Here is a 17,670-nt window from a genome sequence, read left to right as displayed (position 1 = left end):
AAAAAAACGACAGAAAACTATGGCGAAGTAAGTTTAAAACCCCTTTTTTTCCAACCCACGTGTCAATCACAAAGCATTTTCGTAGTAAGCACTGGGCCGTATCGGGAAAATATAATACGGTAGGTAGGTACTTTTCTACCGATAAATTTTGGTTGATTAACTTCATTGTATTTAATAGAATATAGACTATATTAGTATTACTGAGTCCGGCCCATGATATTAGTATTTTTCAAACAACTATAAGTCCTTAAGACTCATATCAAAACAGCATAAGTCTTGTATGGGCATATCAAACTGCTATAAGTCCAAACTGTTTATTAACTTTTACGTCGTTCTATGAGTGTTATAATGGATTTGTTTATTAAAAAACATTCTTAAGGTCACAAGTCAACTGATTAAATCACGGGGAAAGTTCTATGACCATTAAATAATAGAGAAAACAAAAACCTCCATTTCCCAAATTTTGCGTGGACGTGACATATGGCAGTTTGATATTCATCCACTCATATATGTAAAGTAAAGGTTTATAATATTTTAGTTGATTTTCTCAGTCAAAATAATATTGAGTTGTAAATATGTACTTATTTTTTTTGCCTTTTTCAATGTTTTATATTAAGTGTATTTCTTTATACCTGAACTTTCCTGATCCTATGTCCTTTCCTTTTTCCCTAACATTTCCGTGTTTCGTTTCCTTACCTTTTATTTTGTAAAAAAAAAAACATATAGCTGTTAGTGGCAAATGCGCTAGTCGCGCGAGTCCATAAGAAAAAAAAAAAAAAAAAAAACTTGTCTGTTGTTTGTTTTGTTGTTTTTCTACTGAAAATTTTGTATTTTCACGTACTTTTCATGCAAAAATGCTACAATAATCTGAACAGGTATTTTTACCATTTCTTGGTCGTTTAATTAAATAGTATTAACACCAAAGATAATGAAGAAAGTAGGTAGGTAAAATACCATTTCATTTTCCGACTTTCAGGTCCACCAGTGTTGGTACTCAAGGAATTATAAGCAGCAATCATGGCACCAACTGTTGACAATGCGACTTTGATTATCCTAGACATCGGTCAGCACACATCCGCATCGGCAGAGAAAAATGAAAAACCGTTCTTTGAAAATGCCAGGCAATGCGCCATTCGAATCATCGAGAAGAATATCATGATACAGACTAGGAACCTTGTGGGAGTAATTATTCTGGGTGCCAACAAAACCAAGAATGCATTAGCTGAGCAGTGCCCCGGTGCTTTCAAGCGTATTGAAATGACTGCAGAGTTGCAGCCGCCCACTTGGCAAATGATACGGGATCTTCCACAAGCTGTGAGTTGGATTTAGATCCAATACTTATGTAATAAACTTTTGGTTCTAGTTTATAATTAAAGGGCATTCCTGCCCCATTATTGATAAGACCATGGTTTGCTAAGATCACAACGTAAGCAAATAAGAATTTTCCACTTGTATTCTTTTTTTTTTTTTTTTTTATAATCTTTTATTTTTATAGAGAGCTTGGTACACTTGATGTGACCATGTCGCCCTCGTAGGGGCAAAACAAATCAGGCTTATCATCTATTCTTAAGTGCTACCTTAACTAATTTATAAAGAGATCGAGCCTCATCAGACCAAGGGATAGTTAACGCCAGATTACATCCCCCTACCTCCCGAAATATGTGATTATCATACAGTGATGCCCTGACGGCCTCGTTCCGGACACAGTCCCGCAGCACGTGCAGCAGGTCCTCCTCCACGCCGCACTCGCTGCACAACGAGTGAGGGCTCTTCTTCATCAGGAATGCAAATTTATTAGTTGGAATATGCCCGGAACGAGTCCTCATGGCTGTCACTAGCTCTTGTCTTTCCATCGCACATCGGTCAAACCACGGTATACGAGGCGGGCTAGATTGAAGGGTCTTGTACCAGATACCTTTTGTCAACGATCTTTCGTCAAAATGTTCCTTCCATAGATTATAGCACTGGGTTTTGACATCTACTAGAAGATCTGTGTAGAAAGGCTCACATTCCCGCTCATCACCACTTGTAACAGCTTGTTTAGCTAGTGCGTCAACTTGTTCGTTCCCTGTCTCACCGATGTGCGATGGAATCCATTGAATTACAATATTTCTATTAAAATTGCGTCTTAGTTTCACTAATGTATCTAGGATAGAGTAGGCTATCGGTGCGCCTCGAACATTCGAGGTGCAGCGAGCCACATGTTGGAGAGCGCTTCTAGAGTCTGAGAGAATGACAATATTAACTGAATCTATATTTTTAACATACTTTACTGCTTCCGAAATAGCGAATAATTCTGCAAACATAATAGAAATTTTAGAAGTAATTTTGAATTTTCTAGATTCCATTTTAGTTATGTCTAGAAACACAGCTCCGATACCGTTTTCATCCCGTGATGCATCTGTATATATTCTGTAAAAATTTCTGTACTTATTATTTATGAATTCATCAGTAACTTTTAACATAACATCTGTACTTTGACCTCGTTTAGTCGTTAAATTATCTATGCTAAAGAGTATGAAATCGGATGTATCTATACTCTTTGTCCATGTGTCTATCGAAAACATTTCTAATTCATTTGAGGAGTGCATTGGAATAGCCTGTAGACAATCATGAATAGTTACCAAAACTGGCCATTTTTTATTAACCCAGTATCGTTGATTATTACTATTGCAGGAATTTGAAAGCTCTTCTAGTAATGATATATTTGTGTTACCTAATAACGATCTAGATTTTAACCAAAATTTACTTCCCAAATAGCGGCGTCTGACTTGTAGGGGTTGGAGGCATAGCTCACTCTCCATCACATGAATGGGAGTGGTTTTTATGAATCCACCTATTACTCTCATCGCCTGATTTTGAATTTTGTCAAGTTTGACTAGATGGCTTTTAACACTGCTGTCATAAAGAAAACAACTATAGTCTAGTCGACTACGAATGATTGAGATATACAGCCGTCTTAAACCTTTTGGATGCATCCCCCACCCTGAACCGGCTAGAACCTTAAACAAGTTTAAAAAGTTGACAGTTTTCTGTGATATTTCGTTTATGTGCCTGCCCCATCTTAAAGAACGGTCTAACCACAAACCTAGGTACTTTACACTGTCTACAAGCTGTAGAGGGACGTTATTTAAATGGACTTGTACTTGATACCTTCGAAACCCTCTAGTGAACAAGCAAAGCTTTGTTTTGGTGCATGAGATTTGCAAGCCCAATTCCTGGATTAATATTGCCAGAGCATTTAATGCGGTTTGAATCTTCTCCGTTATGTCTGCAAGTTCATTATTTGTGGCGTAAAGCACGAAGTCATCTGCATATTGGGATATAAAAACATTCGTTATATTTTTGCAAAAATGTGCTGTAGCAACATTGAACAGCAAAGGAGACATGGGGTCTCCTTGCGCTAGACCACGCCCAGCCGATCTGTACTCTGGGCTACCATCCTGAGAATTAGCTCGCACGTATAGATGTCTTTCTATTAAAAAATCAAATAAATATCTACATATTGACTCACCTATACCTAATTTATCTAATATGTTGACAAGGACATATACATCAACATTGTTATACGCGTTTTCGATATCAATAAAGCATCCTAGAGTAAACTCCTTTTTAGAAAATCCTAATTGAATGGATGATACTAGACGCGATAAACTATCTGCGCATGAATGACACTTTCGGAATCCTACCGTATACGGCGAGAATGTTTTTTGACGTTCTAGGTACCATTCTAAACGGTGATTAAGAATTGAATGGAAAATTTTGCAAGGACAAGACATTAGGGCTATAGGACGGACATCTGTAGATCTAACTCCTAAGCTAGACTTAGGGATGGCTACTATTTTAACTCTGCGCCATTGCCTGGGAACAAAGCTATTAGTTAGACATCTATTGTATATGTTTAGTAAAATCGACTTACCTATATCCGGCATGTTTTTGATCATTGAAAATGTAATACCATCGTCACCTGGCGCTGTATCTTTATTTTTTATTGCTCGTTCTAGTTCTGGTTTTGATATATTGCTAGATAATATAGAGTTAGAGGAGTTGAAGCTAGGACGGTCTGGAGAGACAAAGTCCGGCGATAGCGAGTGCAATAACTTACTAGCCTGTTCTCCATCAATGTGAAACTTGGGAGCCTTGTAACCTTTTAACCACCTCATGCGCCGCCACATTTCCGCCGAAGACGTAGTGCTATCCAGGGAGGAACAGAACTCCTGCCATGATTTCGACTTCGCTTTTCTTATTAGTTTTTGCGCCGATGAAATTTTTTGCTGTAGGATGCCTAGGTTGTCCGGGGTAGGGTTGGCTCTAAGCTTTGCCAGAGCTAGTCTACGTTCGGCTACAGCCTTAGACAGCTCCTGGTTCCAATACGGCTTTGATACAAATTTTCGTTGGGGGTTATTGCATAATTTGATAATAGGGATACATGAATCCGCAGCATTATTAATCAACTTGATAAATATATCATAGTCCAACTGGGGGTCCTCAGATATAGTCATCTCCTCAAAGTCCCTTTGTAGAGTTTTACTATAACCCAACCAGTCAGCTTTTTTAAAATTCCTTCTTAATTCACAAGTAGGGGATTCATTTAAAGAGGATGACATTTTAATTATCAAGTGATCGCTACCTAACGACTCATTTAGAACTTTCCAGTGAAATTTCCATGAAGTTTCGGTTGTTATAAATGATATATCCGGAGATGATTTTTGCAAATGACCGCTAACCATTTTAAGTCGGGTAGGGGACCCATCATTTAACGATATGTAGTTGTTATCAAGCATCGCCTCATATAACTGTGAACCCCTAGAGTCTGTTTTCGCAGCCCAGCTCGAATGTTGTCCATTGAAGTCACTAACTATTAATGTTTTATGGTTAAAACTTGAAAATATGTAATCCCAGTCAGTTTGTACTGTGTGTACTGAAGATGGGCAATACACCCCCACAATGCCTTGAATAAGCTCACAGTTTAAAAGTTTAACAAATAATAGCTGAATACCAGTATTTGGGCTACAAATTGAACCTAAATGTGACCTAACAGAATTATGAATAAGAATGGCTACCCCACCGAACGAGTCCTCCCGATCTTGTCTATATATAGAGTATCCACTAAGTCTTAGATCGCTACCTGGTTCTAACCAAGACTCACTAATTATTGCAATATGAATTTTATCTTGTATGAGAAAGTTTTCAAATTCCAGCAACTTAGGTCGTAAGCTCTGTGAGTTCCATTGAACTATATTCAAAACATTATTGTGACGCTTATCCATTTACGCTTAATATTGTTTTAAAAAATGGCCAGTCAGATAAATATTTAACAGCAGTAATTAAAACCCAATCAAAAAGTATCTTAACACTAGTACTTAGCTTTTTATCACCGGGAAGTTCATTGGAAAATATCACGTCTTTTAATTTTACTATTAGATCACGTAACATATTTATGAATCTTCCTCTTTTTTCGGTATTTTTCTGGTTATCTTCCTTTGATTGACTGTCTCTGCTACTATAGGTATGTTCGTCAGACTCTGAAGCTCCAATCCACTCCTCATTTTCATTATGCCTCTTCTTTTTCTTCTTCGATTTTCTGTTTTTTTGTGTCTTTTCAGCTTTTTGAGGTGTTTGGTTAATGTTCTGGTGGATCTGAGCTGAGGTTTTAACTACTTGGGCGTAAGTACCGGGGGTGGGGGCGTATACATGTGTGCTAGTATTGTCGTCAGCGAGTTCCGTCTCTTCATGATGGCCCGTCTGGTAGGACTGAGGCAATGGCGACGGAGGTACATACAGTGTTAGTGCGCGCTTATAGGAACAATTATATTCCGACATCAACTCCCGGATGTTCTTCTCTTTTAAGTATACTGGGCACACTTTAGCCAACGCCATATGTGAGCCTTTGCAGTTCACACACTTATAGTCTGTGGTTGCACAATTCGCGTGGTTATCTCCACATTTCGGACATACTATTTGATTTCTGGGGCATATCTTGAGATGATGCCCAAACCTCCAACAGTGAGAGCATTGTGTTACAGGGTGTACATATTTTTCCACCTCCGACCGTATGTCGTCTATGAAAATGTGTGTAGGTAACGTTGGCCCCTCAAATCCCACTCTTACAACCTCGCTCGGCTCCCACCCATTGCCACCTCTCTTATTCAGGCGCTTCACGTTAATAATATTTATTTTGCTCGATATGCTCTCAAAAATTTCCTCCTTAGTAAATTCCAAATCTATATTTCTTACTATGCCGTAAGAGATGCCAGTCTCAAATGTCTTTGTAAAATGGAACCCCTTCTCAATAAGTTTTTCATTTTGCATTAACTTATCGGCACTAGAATCCTTTGAAAACTGAATCAACGCTTTGTAATTATTCACATATTTTATTTTTGTTACGTCCTGTATTCCTTCACATTTCAGTAAACGCGCCATTCCAATCTGCTTCGGTATTTTCTCCTTATGAGTCATACAAACTTCTATCCTTTCTTTAGGTATTCTTGAAAGTTCGACCTCATCATCACAAATCGCTACCCTCTTCCTGCCTCTTTCAACAACCGTCCAAATCTCTTCCATATCCATAGCTCGATTTCTCTTCTTACTAGATAGTGACGACTCCTGCACTATAACATTATCACTTCGGGTAGATACGGACGCTTCGTTATCATTACCTATTATCTCCGCTTCAGATAAGTTGTTTATTTCACACTCAGTGTCCGACAACTCGACTTCGCTATTCATCGAACTTGCCAAACAACATTTCGCGCGATAGAAAACAAGTTTGCGAGATAGTTACGCACGGCCGGCGGTAAGCGAAACAGATACAGTGTCCACCAACGGCGGGCGCACGTACGCAACTCGATGCACTTGTATTCTGCAGGCAACTTCTCGTAAAGGAGACTGGTTTGAAGCACTGGTTGTGGCCGCTCACCACTACAAGGATGGTGTCAGCGGAGTCAAGATCAACAGCAAGAAGATTGTGCTACTAACCAATTTTGAGGCTCCAGCTAATGTAGGAAAAAACTTTCAAGAGGTAACATATTTTTTATACCAACTCTATAATCATTGTAACATAGCTTACAAGAAAGTTATATAATATTTTTATTACTTTTTTACTTTAATTTATTTTCAGGTTGTTGAAGGTTTTAAAGAGGATGAGTTGGAAGTGTTTGTCATCGGAGTAGACATTGAGGAGCAGCACAACAAGGACTTACAGCTGATCAGGCAACTTGTGGAGGCAGCCAATGGTGACACAGCCACCTTCAGTGAGGCCTTCAGTGGCTGGATGTTCCACAAGACCAGGGGCAACAAAATGACTCCACAAAACTTTGATCTGTGCTTTGGTCCAAACATAAAAATACCCATCTCAGCCTACATCAGAATAAGAGATGAGGCTGTGGTGAAAAATTGGCAAAAAGCTATAAAAGATCCAGTCACAGCCACAGCCAGCTCCAATGAAGGTATCCAAAAAGAACGAAAAACTATCAATACAGAAAACCAAAAAGTTATCAAACCAGAAGATATTATAAAAGGCTATCTGTATGGACAAAAAGTGATACCTTTCTCTGATACTGACAAGGAAAATCTGTATCAATCTGGTGATAGATCATTTTCCATTTACGGGTTTACCTCTGCTAACAACATACAATGGCAGAATCTACAAGGTGATGGGACTTATTATGTTTTCGGGCGCAAAAACGACAAGAAGGCCCAGTATGCCATCACTTGTTTAGTTGAATGTCTGCATGAGAAGAATTTAGTTGGGCTGGCGAGGAAGGTGCACCGTAGAAATACTGAACCTAAGATGTTCTTGCTTGCACCAGTTTTTGATCCTAATGGTTCTGTTTGCTTATCAATGATAAGAGTCTGCTACAAAGAAGAAATAGAAAATATGACCTTCCCACCAACAGAACTGAAGAAATTTGCTTGCTCTGATGCACAGGTGAATGCTTTTAAAGAGCTTATTAAATCTATGGATTTGACCAAAGCTTATGATGAATCATATGGAGATACAGAAGCTTTCCCAGTGGCTGAAACAGTCAGTCCTGCCATCCAGTACATTCTGGATTGTATCTCGTACCGTGCCTTGAACCCTGGGAAGCCCCTACCTCAGCCAAGAGATGAAATCATGAGTTTGTTCAAAGTGCCGCCATTAATTGAAAAGCAATCAAGTGACCCAATAGAAAAACTAAAGAAGCTGTTCCCACTGCACAAAATTGAGAAGAAAGTAAAAAGGAGGGGAGGAGCAGTCCCCAGTACTGGTGTTTCTCCAACCATTAATAATGCCACTGATAATAAAATGGATGTGGATAATGTTCCCAAAGTTCACTTGCCAATAATGAAGAATGATGAAGTAACCTGTGTGGGCACTGATGACCCTGTTAATGATTTTGAAAAATTACTTGGTGAAGGGAAGTCATTGGTTGAGTTGGCACCTGAAATAACTGAAGTTATTGAAGGCCTTGTCTATACAAATTTTGGTGGTGATTTCTCAAAGCCTTTGCAGGCATTGAAGAGGTTTAGGACTGAATGTGTGAAGAGTGAACCATCACACTATAATAATTGGCTGCTTAAATTCAAGAAAGACCTACTAGATCGAAAGAAAGATGCATTTTTAGAACTGCTATCAGAGGAAGGTAAATTTATTTCTAAAGATGAGAACAGTATGAGTACATTCACCCAGAATGATGAGCATGAAGACAGCCAGATGTATGACAATGACACTATTTCTAACTCCACAGAATTGGCCATTGATACTGAGGTGAATGATCTATTTGATGAAATGTAATTTATGTAATGTTGAACATTATAAAATCATGTAGATCTATGTTTGTCTGTGATTAGTAAGCATATTTGTTAATCAGTAACTAAAAGTTATTTTGTTATGATAGATTGTAAGCTTCTATTCTATTCTCTGTGGGGGTGTAAGTACCTGCACCTGGCTCTCTCGAATGGAACCTTTGTGCATATCCCCAAGGTCTAAACTGCCTTCCTAAGCTTGGACCATTTCCCACCACGCTGGTCCAATGCGGGTTGGTGGGTTCACATATCTAGATTGATGTGCTAAATCTAGATATGCAGGTTTCCTCACGATGTTTTCCTTCACCGTAAGAGCGATGGTATACATTGTACTTAAATTCAGAAAAGAACTCATTGGTACATGTCAGCGCCGGGATTCGAACCCGCATCTCTTGATTGAGAAGCGGGCGCTCACCCGACTGAGCTACCACCGCTCTGATTGTAAGCTTTTTTGTAATAAATCTACCTATCTAAATCAAATTACTGTTTACTTTTTCTTTTCCTCAGTATGTAGAGTAGATAGCATAATAAAGTGCATTTTGCGAGGGAATGAACATGATATAAGTATTTATTTTCTCAATCTCAATTTTCACACAGTAAATTCTTGACAGTTTTATAAATAAATTTTACAAAGTATGTTGTATAGGCCTTAACTAAGCCCCGCCCGAGTTGACTTTCTGTGAGTGTAGCAACTCGAGGAACTCTTGCAGAGAGAGGTCCTCCTGGCAGTCAGTGTGGAGGTCGTGCTCGAGCTGCGCCTCCAAGGAGTCCGCCTCAGGGCTCAGAACAATGTTCTCATCCAGAACTACGTGGTTGAGCCGCGACTTCAAGCTCTGCAGGATCTCCTCCAGCTCCTGGCACTTGTTTCGTATGGAGGTGCCGAGGTCGGACTGAGGGTCGATGTCGTCGATGGAGGTGGGCTCGGAGACGGAGTTGGCGGGCGTCCGCGTCGGCGGCGGCTGGATCATGTTGAATATACTGGTAGGGATGCCGTTCCCGTTGCGCGCGGCGGCGTCCAGCGACCGAGACTCCGTGAACTCGGCCAGAATCTCGTCGATGAGATCCTCGGCATTTTGCCGCGGATCCACCACTTCCTCTGGTGTCTCGGAGCCACTGTCACCGTTAACCAACTTGTTGTTTGAATCTAACTTCATTGTTCTTACAAAATAAGCTCGGGAATTACAAATGCTGTATCGATTTGTTATCAAAATAAATAAAAGTAGGGAGAAATTCAGAAATCAGATGACTGATAGATTTTATGTTACCAGATTTAAAAATATTTATAGGAAGCTATGACCGCTGATCCTCTGAACAATAACTAACTCACCGAGGCGGCAGTAGTCTCATGAAAATGAAAAAATCTTTATTAAAATTTAAAAGTTTAACTTAAATCACAACACACTGTGATCCTCACACTAGGTAACACCTGTATCGTGAGAGATCAGGTTCGAACTTACACAAAAACAAGCCGTAAAACATAGTTTGTCACGCAGGACGCAAAATAAAGATTTGTAGTATTAAAATTATTTAGGCATGCATATAAAAATAAAAATAAAAGTAATTACGTATGCCAAAAGTACAATATATATAACATATGGATACATAGATACAGATATAATATAAGAATAATATAATATATATTATAATAAATAGCTAATAAACGCACATTAACATGTTCTCTGCATCGGAGTAGGATGATACGGTCAACCAGCGCAGGACTACCACTTTGGCTTCTCTATTGGATAAATGTTTGATATTACATTGCCTGGCGATTTCATTAAATATGTGAGCTGTTATAAAGGGTGCAAAACGCCTGGCAAAAGCCGTTTTAATTTTAGGCAAAGGAATTTTAAACACACGTTTCTCTAAGATGTCCGTGTAATTATTTGAGTTTACAGTGTGCCTGTATGCAATTATGAAGGATTTTAAAATAAATAACTTACGTAGGTACACTTAGAACTGCCATTTCCTCATAGAGCGTTTTTGTGGAATATCGACGCGGCTTTTTCAGTAATACCTTTAAGACAGAACGTTGTGCACTTTCGGCTACTATCAAACTTGATTTATGGGCACTGCCCCAGCAGGATATACAGTATACTATTAGAGATTGACACAGAGCAAAGTATATGGTTCTCAGTAGTTCCAGGGTAGCTACATGTCTGAGGTGCTTAAAAATGGGTATAATCTGGTATAATCCTTCTGATTCTGGCAGACAGTGCGTGGATATGTGACTGAAAGTTTAACTTTTCATCTATTATAACACCAAGGTATTTAATCTCTTTGACATTCGCTATTCCCTCACAAACACACATGGAGTCAGTATGGTTACAGCATAGGGTTACAGACATGTACTTTTATTTCTTTGTTCGAAGGAGTTTGCGAAGCCTGAGTAATTCGAAATGCCAGATATTTGGTTTTTTGGTATTAAGGGTTAGTAGGTTAGTCTGCAGCCATTTTGCCACCAGTTCCATACCAGCTTCAGCATTTGCAAAGGTTTGGTCCCACGAGTCACCATGAAAAATTATTGCAGTATCGTCAGCATAACATAATAAATCCGCATTTGTAACGGCTAGCGAATGGATGTCGTTCATGTAGAGGATGAATAACGTCGGACCCAATATACTCCCCTGTGGAACACCGAAACGGGTATCGAGTAGTGTACTCATGTGTTCGCCAACTTTCACACATTGTTTTCGGTTGGTCAAATAACTCCGGAACCAGTCTAAAGCAACCCCGCGTACGCCCAAGGTTTCTAGCTTTTTCAGAAGTATAGGTATGGAAATGGTGTCAAAAGCCTTTGCGAGGTCAATAAATATACCCACACACTTTTTGTTATTATCTAGGTGACCGGAAACAATTTTTACAAGTAAAGACACTGCATCCTCTGTTGACATACCTTTCCTAAAGCCAAATTGTCGTGGGGATATTAGACCTTTCGTTTCTTAATATTTAACAAGCCGTTTATTAATAAGTTTTTCTAAAATTTTTGAAAATACTCCAAGTAATGATATGGGTCTATATTTATCAGGCATGTCTTTGGGTCCCCCTTTATGTATTGGTATGACTGCAGCGACCTTCCATTCCGTTGGGAAAACACCTGAAGCAATACTCAAATTATAAATGTGTATCTCAGTGTCGGAACTTTCGCTAGTTGGATATGGGGGTTAAGTAATACAGGAATGAGACGATATTTTCAGTTTATTAAAACCTAGGTAAGTAAATAATGTACAAAATAATTAGTATGTATATAATGATCTGAAAGGTACCATACATACAGGCTGTTACAATGAAAATAAGCATAAAAGAAGGAAAAGAAGTGACTAAATAAAATAAAGAATCTGTTTTTATCACTGCTCGCAAAACCTCCGCTGGGGGAAATAGAGGTCAAGATATGCTTCTTTCCTGAGTTTCTTGTTAATATCTTCAGTGGTCATAATCTTCAGAGCCGCTTTGCAACTGTTGTGTGCGTGCGCGAAGAAGCAATCTCTCACCGACTGAAAATTAAAAGTTAAATAGTTAATTCAATGATTTCAAAAGGAAGGATACGCCCGTCAGAACGTTTTGTCAAAAGAAAATGGCACCCACGCGCTGGTCCTAAATTCATACAAATTATGACAGATTTATGAGGTTTTAGGGCCCACGCGAGGGTGTCATTTTCTAGAGCGGTTGGGCCTGTCCTTACGCTAGTAATATATAAGTCAATGAGTTAATTAATATTTATGAGAACAAGGTATCAGAACAGAAGGCCTAACACGGAGCGCAAGACATGACAAAAGTTTTCAATCGCACTTACCTCTCGCCCCGTGCTAGGCCTTCAGGAGAACATTTCTTCCTTGTAAAACCTGCCTCAACCTGCTATTTTTATTGAAAAAAATATGATTCAATAAAATTGCGTGCTTTAAGGTCGAACATCATGATTAGATATTCAAGGGCACCCCACTCGTAGGTAAGTAACAGCAAAACACATAGAGGTACGCTCTTGTGGTACCTATAGTAAAGCACTTCTAGTGTTAGGTATGCTATGTAAGTAAGTAGGTACCTACCTAACTAATTTAGTAATTTAATCATCACAACCCATCACGTCACTGCTGGGGCATGGGTCTCCTTCCAATGAAGGAAGGGTTTTAAGCCACGCTGGCCTAGTGCGGATTGGTGGATCTTCACCGGCGCGCCTAAATTAATTTAATGATTCTGCATACTTGACTCCACCAGTCCCACCAAACAACGAACCCTGCACTTACTTACTAACTAAACTAAACTTTTGGCAAGTTACTTTTACTTTATAACCTTAAAATCCGCCAGCTTGCAGCCCTGGTACCGCGCCAGGCAGTGCTTGAAGAGTCTATCGTAGTGCTTCCTGCAGAGAGCCAGACGGTCCTCAAACTGCCAGTAGTCGCCCTGCGCCGAGCATGAGCACCCGCACACAGCGCACTCGTCCAGGTTGTAGGGCACGCATTTTATCTGGCGGGAATTTGGGACTTTTTTGACAGTTGCATTGGAAAAATAATAATAAGTAAGTATAAATCATAGATGGCGTTAGAAGTTTGTTAAGAGCATTATTAATTAACTAACGGCCTATGATTAATTAGTATTTTTTATTTCAGATTTATTAGGTTAAGATAAAAATAACTCTATTTGGTACAATGACAACAACCAAAAATACAGAACAAAGAATAACATAAAAGGTAGCTGTCCAGAGCGTCAAAAAGGCACCAACTCAGCATGTACCGCAAAGAATAACGCCATCGGTAGTTAAAACCTACCCTGAACGAAATACTTTGGTTATTTCAACGTACTTAAAACTTTAACGTAAGATAAAACTTTCCACATCCAGGTTACATAAAAAGTATGAAATATAGTGCACATGCACATACCATTACGGGACATCTTAGAACTTTTTTGCCGCCAAAACTGTAAGCAAACTTCATATTTCTCTTCTTGTACTCCGGTAAATAGTCACACGGTCTGAAATATTTAAAAGGAGATAATTATTTTCTTCATTTTTATGCGACATTCACACAAAATATATACATTCCATGCTAATAACTCACGCTGGAGAGGCGGTAGATTTGAAGAGTCCTTTTCTTTTAGAAGTAGAGTTAAAGGGGGCGCAGTATGGCTTGACGGGCTTCGGCAGTGGCGGCCCCTGCGGCGGGGGCTGGTACTCGTGCTTCGACTTCCACCGGGGCTCCTTGGAGCCTAGTCCCCGTGTACTTATTATCTGGAAAAGTTTTAACCCTCATCAGCTTATGCATTAAGAATGCGTTTTTGGAAAAGACAATTTTGGGATTGAAAATTCAATGAACCATAATCAAGACTCAAGGTTAGTTACCTAAGGGTGTTTTTAATATCGTGCGGATTTAATCAGGCACGTGGGGTTGCACGTCATTTTCCCGCGACCCGCGTGCATTTTCCACACGTTACCATGAATACTTGTATGAAAAGAACACTTGAGCTTGTCACGCGTGCGGGGCAATCCTGCGTGCGTGATGAAATGCTTTTATTCATCGTATATTCGTATTCTGATGAACGTCAATTTTTACAAACTACTCTTACGCTTCGGGAACCTATACAGAAACCAAAGGTGTAAAATCAATCATCATTACCCTATGAGTGACATCATAAAAGCCGTCTCTCGCCTCGTACAGCCCAGGCCCCCTATTCGGAACTACTTCAGGCAGGGTGCGTCTCATGAAGGGGCTGACGGCGGGGCCAGACATGGGCAGCGTCGCGCGCTCTAGACCCGTCCCGAAGCATATCCGTGGGGGCACTTGCTCGGTCACCACGTATTGGAAGTCTGTAAGGGGATGTTTAGGTTAGGCAAGTTTGGATGCCGAGAAGACAGTATGATCTTGATAGTGGCTTCTCGTAACGTTGTGATAGGTAAGTACATACATCAGGGCCACAGATATGTGTTAGAGCACAGGATAATAAACTAGTAACTGTTAGAGTTTGTAAGTAAGTAGATGTAGGATATATGTAGTAAATGGATGAGGATTCCAACCACTCTAGATGGTCAGAGGCTTTCAGAGATAAATTAATAATATAGTTAATATAAGATATACCTATATTCATGGGTTGGCAAGTGAGGTTTAGTCATAAGAGACAAACCTCTAGCATCAGTACAGCTGAAATGGCCTATCATTTCACCAAATAACAAAAAATACTACCAACAACTTTCAGCACAAAGAACCACTTCCAACAAAGCCCGTCCCAAACTCCAGAAGAACAAAACCGAGCATGAAAATTAAAATGGAAAACTTTTTACCGCCATAAAACTTTTCCTTCATGTTGTTCGGTTGCAAGAACCGGCGGGCGTACGGGCGTTGCATGTTGCCGCGGGGTAGTCACTACTCGCTACGACTACATGCTGAACGTACGGCGACATGCCCGTAAATACTTAAAAAAAGAAAACTGGCCAGGAACGTCTGGAGATTTTGGATAGTGGTTCCGTATTAAGTACTTAACTAAATTTAGACCCTATTAATTCACCATTGAAGTATAAGGCTACTGATGTTGATTACTCTCGGCTAGATACCCTTCCTAAATAGGTGACTTAATCTCGTAATAGCTGTATTCTTCAATGGTGAAATCGGTCTGTATAGACTGTTTAGGCATGTAAACCATGTAGGTATTGTAGGGCCTAAATTTTTTTTACTATCCCCTTATCCTACTGCTCGCCAAAAAGCTTTCTTCCCCATGCCTACATTTTACATATAGTACTCTATGATCCCGCTTAAAATTTTAACCTACAACTAAGAAAGAAAGCTACTTTGCTACCAAGAGTTTCTCATTGTTAGACTTACTGCGGAACCCTAAAAATGGTAAAGTTGACTATTACGAGCTCGGTGCGCCCCAGTCGATGTGGTTGTAGCCACGATTTGAGCCAGTTGCGGGATTGTCATGAACGTGTTTATGTTGTAGGTTCACTCGTTATACCTACTTACTTGTTTGTACATATCTCTCTATAGTATATACCTACCTAGTACCTACTTACCTACCCGAGTCCTACTCGTTGTTGATGTTGCAGATATTGACCTAAGCCTACTGCAGGTTTTAAAATGGAATAGCTTGGCCAAATGCTCACAAAACAGCTCAAAAATTGTGATTAGTAGTCATCCTATTTTTATTGCACCTACTTTTGGTTAACACTTTTACTAGGTACCTACTTACCTACGTTTACCAAAATCGCCTCAGTCGGGCATTCTTGAAACTTCTAACATAACCCTATCCACGTTGCGATACAATCATGGTCACCCTAGCCCAATATGCTATGAAATCGGAGGTCAAAATATTTACGAACGATAGATTTTTTTACCGTCAACATGAACTTCAGTCACGTTACATTTAGAAGGTCACAGGAATCGCTTACCTTCAGTGATATCCCAAGTCATCTTGATTTAAAGCCGATTGGATAGCAGTTTATCACGACACTGAAAAAAATATGAAAAACTCTGTCAGAAGGTGAAAAGTGCAGACTTGCAGAGAGATTTTTTTTTGGCCCTAGGAAGATATGTAGATGAGTAACTAATATATTACACAATTTCACAAGCATAAAATTATTAATCATACATAAAAATACAACCTACTTAGTTCTATTTTGTTTTGATACGTGTAAGTTTTCGGTAAGGTAACCTACCTACACTACAGTTCTATGGGAAATGCAGTTTGTCAAGTTACTGTGAACAGCTACGTAACAATTTGGAGCAAATTAAGTTATTTCCCGGTCCGCCTGCCATGCTTATTACCGTCACGCGATGATCCAAATACCAACCCCTATTTTATGTACAATGGGGGTAACTAAAGCACCTATTGTTTTAGTCAGACTTTTGCTATTCTATTGTCCTTTTATGTAATCAAATTATCATACATATCTATAGTTAGTCACACATGTTGCAGAAAGGGTACCTACAGTAACCCAGAAAGGGGTCACTCAGCTCAGTGGGTCAAAAAAATACTTCTCCATTGAAACTTTGTTGGTCACGTGATTAGGTATATATATTTTACTATGGGGAGTAACTAGTTCCAGTTTTTTCGCGGAGTCCAAAAGTCCAGGTAAGTACCTATAGTTGTTTAGGATGAACACCTGAGTCCTCCCTCTTTCGGGTCACTAATAGAGGTCTATAGCTACCACTTTTGCAAGCACCCTGTGCAAAGGTAGTTAGTTTAGGGAAGAGGAGGGAATGTGAGAGTTGGAAAGGGGAGAGGATGGGATGGGAAGTTGGCGGTATATTAGTCTATGGCGGAATGTAACTGTGGAATCGACGGTAGGGAAGGGAATAGGAAACTAGGGAAAGGCCCCTCTATTGCCGTTATATTCTATGATGCCCTCTCCCCTCCCCAGCCCTACCTTATACTCTCCCTTTCCCTACCTTCTCACACGTTTCATCGCTGTTCTCCCCTTTCCTACTCTTACATTCCCTCCTCTTCGTTAGGGTGCTTACATAATCTACCGTTCCCTGTATCTACCCGTACGCGGGTAGACGCGGGTACGTGCGTACCGGTACGGGTAGATATAGGGAACCCAGTCTCTCTATGTAAGCACCCTTAGTTATGCAAACGTACCGTCTTCGCTCTTCGCTGTCGTTGTTGTGGTATCATGCAACTTTCGATTTGTTACTATGTAGAAGGTATTTATTATTGTACGTTAGCTTCTCGTAAGGGAAGTAAGGAACATTCCTTGAAAGTAAAAAAAGCTAGGACGACGTAGTTAGTTACCCCTGCCCTCTATATAGATAACTTGGTAAAAATATCACAACTAAACGATTATTTATTTCAAAAAACTTGTAAAGAAAGATGTGAATGGGATGGCAAGGTTAGAATTTTAAAAACTATTTTTTTATAACTTTATGTATAAAATAAAAATCTCGTAAAAATATGTTT

General features: G+C 39.5%; 3 protein-coding genes across 5 annotated transcripts; 1 reads left to right on the top strand and 2 right to left on the bottom strand.

The window, feature by feature from the left end:
- Window positions 1–782: 782 nt before the first annotated feature.
- On the top strand, window positions 783–9,273 carry LOC105394451 (X-ray repair cross-complementing protein 5). 2 transcript variants are annotated; one of them, XR_007266684.1, is made up of 5 exons: window positions 783–875; window positions 977–1,314; window positions 6,869–7,021; window positions 7,121–8,878; window positions 9,225–9,273. XR_007266684.1 is itself a non-coding variant. In XM_011566354.3 (4 exons), the coding sequence occupies exons 2-4, from the start codon at window positions 1,018–1,020 to the stop codon at window positions 8,774–8,776; spliced, it is 2,106 nt and encodes a 701-aa protein (XP_011564656.3). In that variant the 5' UTR covers window positions 783–875; window positions 977–1,017; the 3' UTR covers window positions 8,777–8,889. The 2 variants fall into 2 exon arrangements, 1 of the variants encoding a protein (XP_011564656.3); XM_011566354.3 differs by lacking the exon at window positions 9,225–9,273 and having other exon boundaries at window positions 7,121–8,889.
- A 51-nt stretch (window positions 9,274–9,324) lies between these two features.
- On the bottom strand, window positions 9,325–10,051 carry LOC125489034. The gene has a single exon (XM_048623369.1). It carries the CDS (start codon window positions 9,939–9,941, stop codon window positions 9,441–9,443), a length of 501 nt encoding a protein of 166 aa, XP_048479326.1. The 5' UTR covers window positions 9,942–10,051; the 3' UTR covers window positions 9,325–9,440.
- Window positions 10,052–11,967: 1,916 nt separating this feature from the next.
- On the bottom strand, window positions 11,968–17,618 carry LOC105394452. 2 transcript variants are annotated; one of them, XM_011566356.3, is made up of 7 exons: window positions 17,353–17,618; window positions 16,160–16,220; window positions 14,394–14,584; window positions 13,839–14,008; window positions 13,662–13,752; window positions 13,075–13,248; window positions 11,968–12,281 (listed from the first exon to the last, which is right to left on the bottom strand). In XM_011566356.3, the coding sequence occupies exons 2-7, from the start codon at window positions 16,179–16,181 to the stop codon at window positions 12,135–12,137; spliced, it is 795 nt and encodes a 264-aa protein (XP_011564658.3). In that variant the 5' UTR covers window positions 16,182–16,220; window positions 17,353–17,618; the 3' UTR covers window positions 11,968–12,134. The 2 variants fall into 2 exon arrangements, with proteins under 2 accessions (XP_011564658.3, XP_037972751.2); XM_038116823.2 differs by lacking the exons at window positions 16,160–16,220; window positions 17,353–17,618 and adding an exon at window positions 15,056–15,163.
- Between the last annotated feature and the right edge of the window lie 52 nt (window positions 17,619–17,670).

This window comes from Plutella xylostella, chromosome 3 (assembly GCF_932276165.1).
Source record: "Plutella xylostella chromosome 3, ilPluXylo3.1, whole genome shotgun sequence".
Classification (NCBI taxonomy): Eukaryota; Metazoa; Arthropoda; class Insecta; order Lepidoptera; family Plutellidae; genus Plutella; species Plutella xylostella.
Note: the sequence above shows the minus strand (reverse complement) of the source record. Positions and strands in the feature narration are given on the sequence as shown.

Excerpts from the sequence above, each read along its gene's own strand:
- LOC105394452 (XM_038116823.2), bottom strand. The coding sequence starts at position 15,119 with ATGCAACGCCCGTACGCCCGCCGGTTCTTGCAACCGAACAACATGAAG. Across the intron at positions 14,009-14,393 it reads TTTATGATGTCACTCATAGG|ATAATAAGTACACGGGGACT; the intron begins GTAATGATGATT and ends AAACTTTTCCAG. Across the intron at positions 12,282-13,074 it reads GCAAGCTGGCGGATTTTAAG|TCGGTGAGAGATTGCTTCTT; the intron begins GTTATAAAGTAA and ends TTTAATTTTCAG.
- LOC105394451 (XM_011566354.3), top strand. The coding sequence starts at position 1,018 with ATGGCACCAACTGTTGACAATGCGACTTTGATTATCCTAGACATCGGT. Across the intron at positions 1,315-6,868 it reads TACGGGATCTTCCACAAGCT|GCAACTTCTCGTAAAGGAGA; the intron begins GTGAGTTGGATT and ends TGTATTCTGCAG. Across the intron at positions 7,022-7,120 it reads TAGGAAAAAACTTTCAAGAG|GTTGTTGAAGGTTTTAAAGA; the intron begins GTAACATATTTT and ends ATTTATTTTCAG.
- LOC125489034 (XM_048623369.1), bottom strand. The coding sequence starts at position 9,941 with ATGAAGTTAGATTCAAACAACAAGTTGGTTAACGGTGACAGTGGCTCC.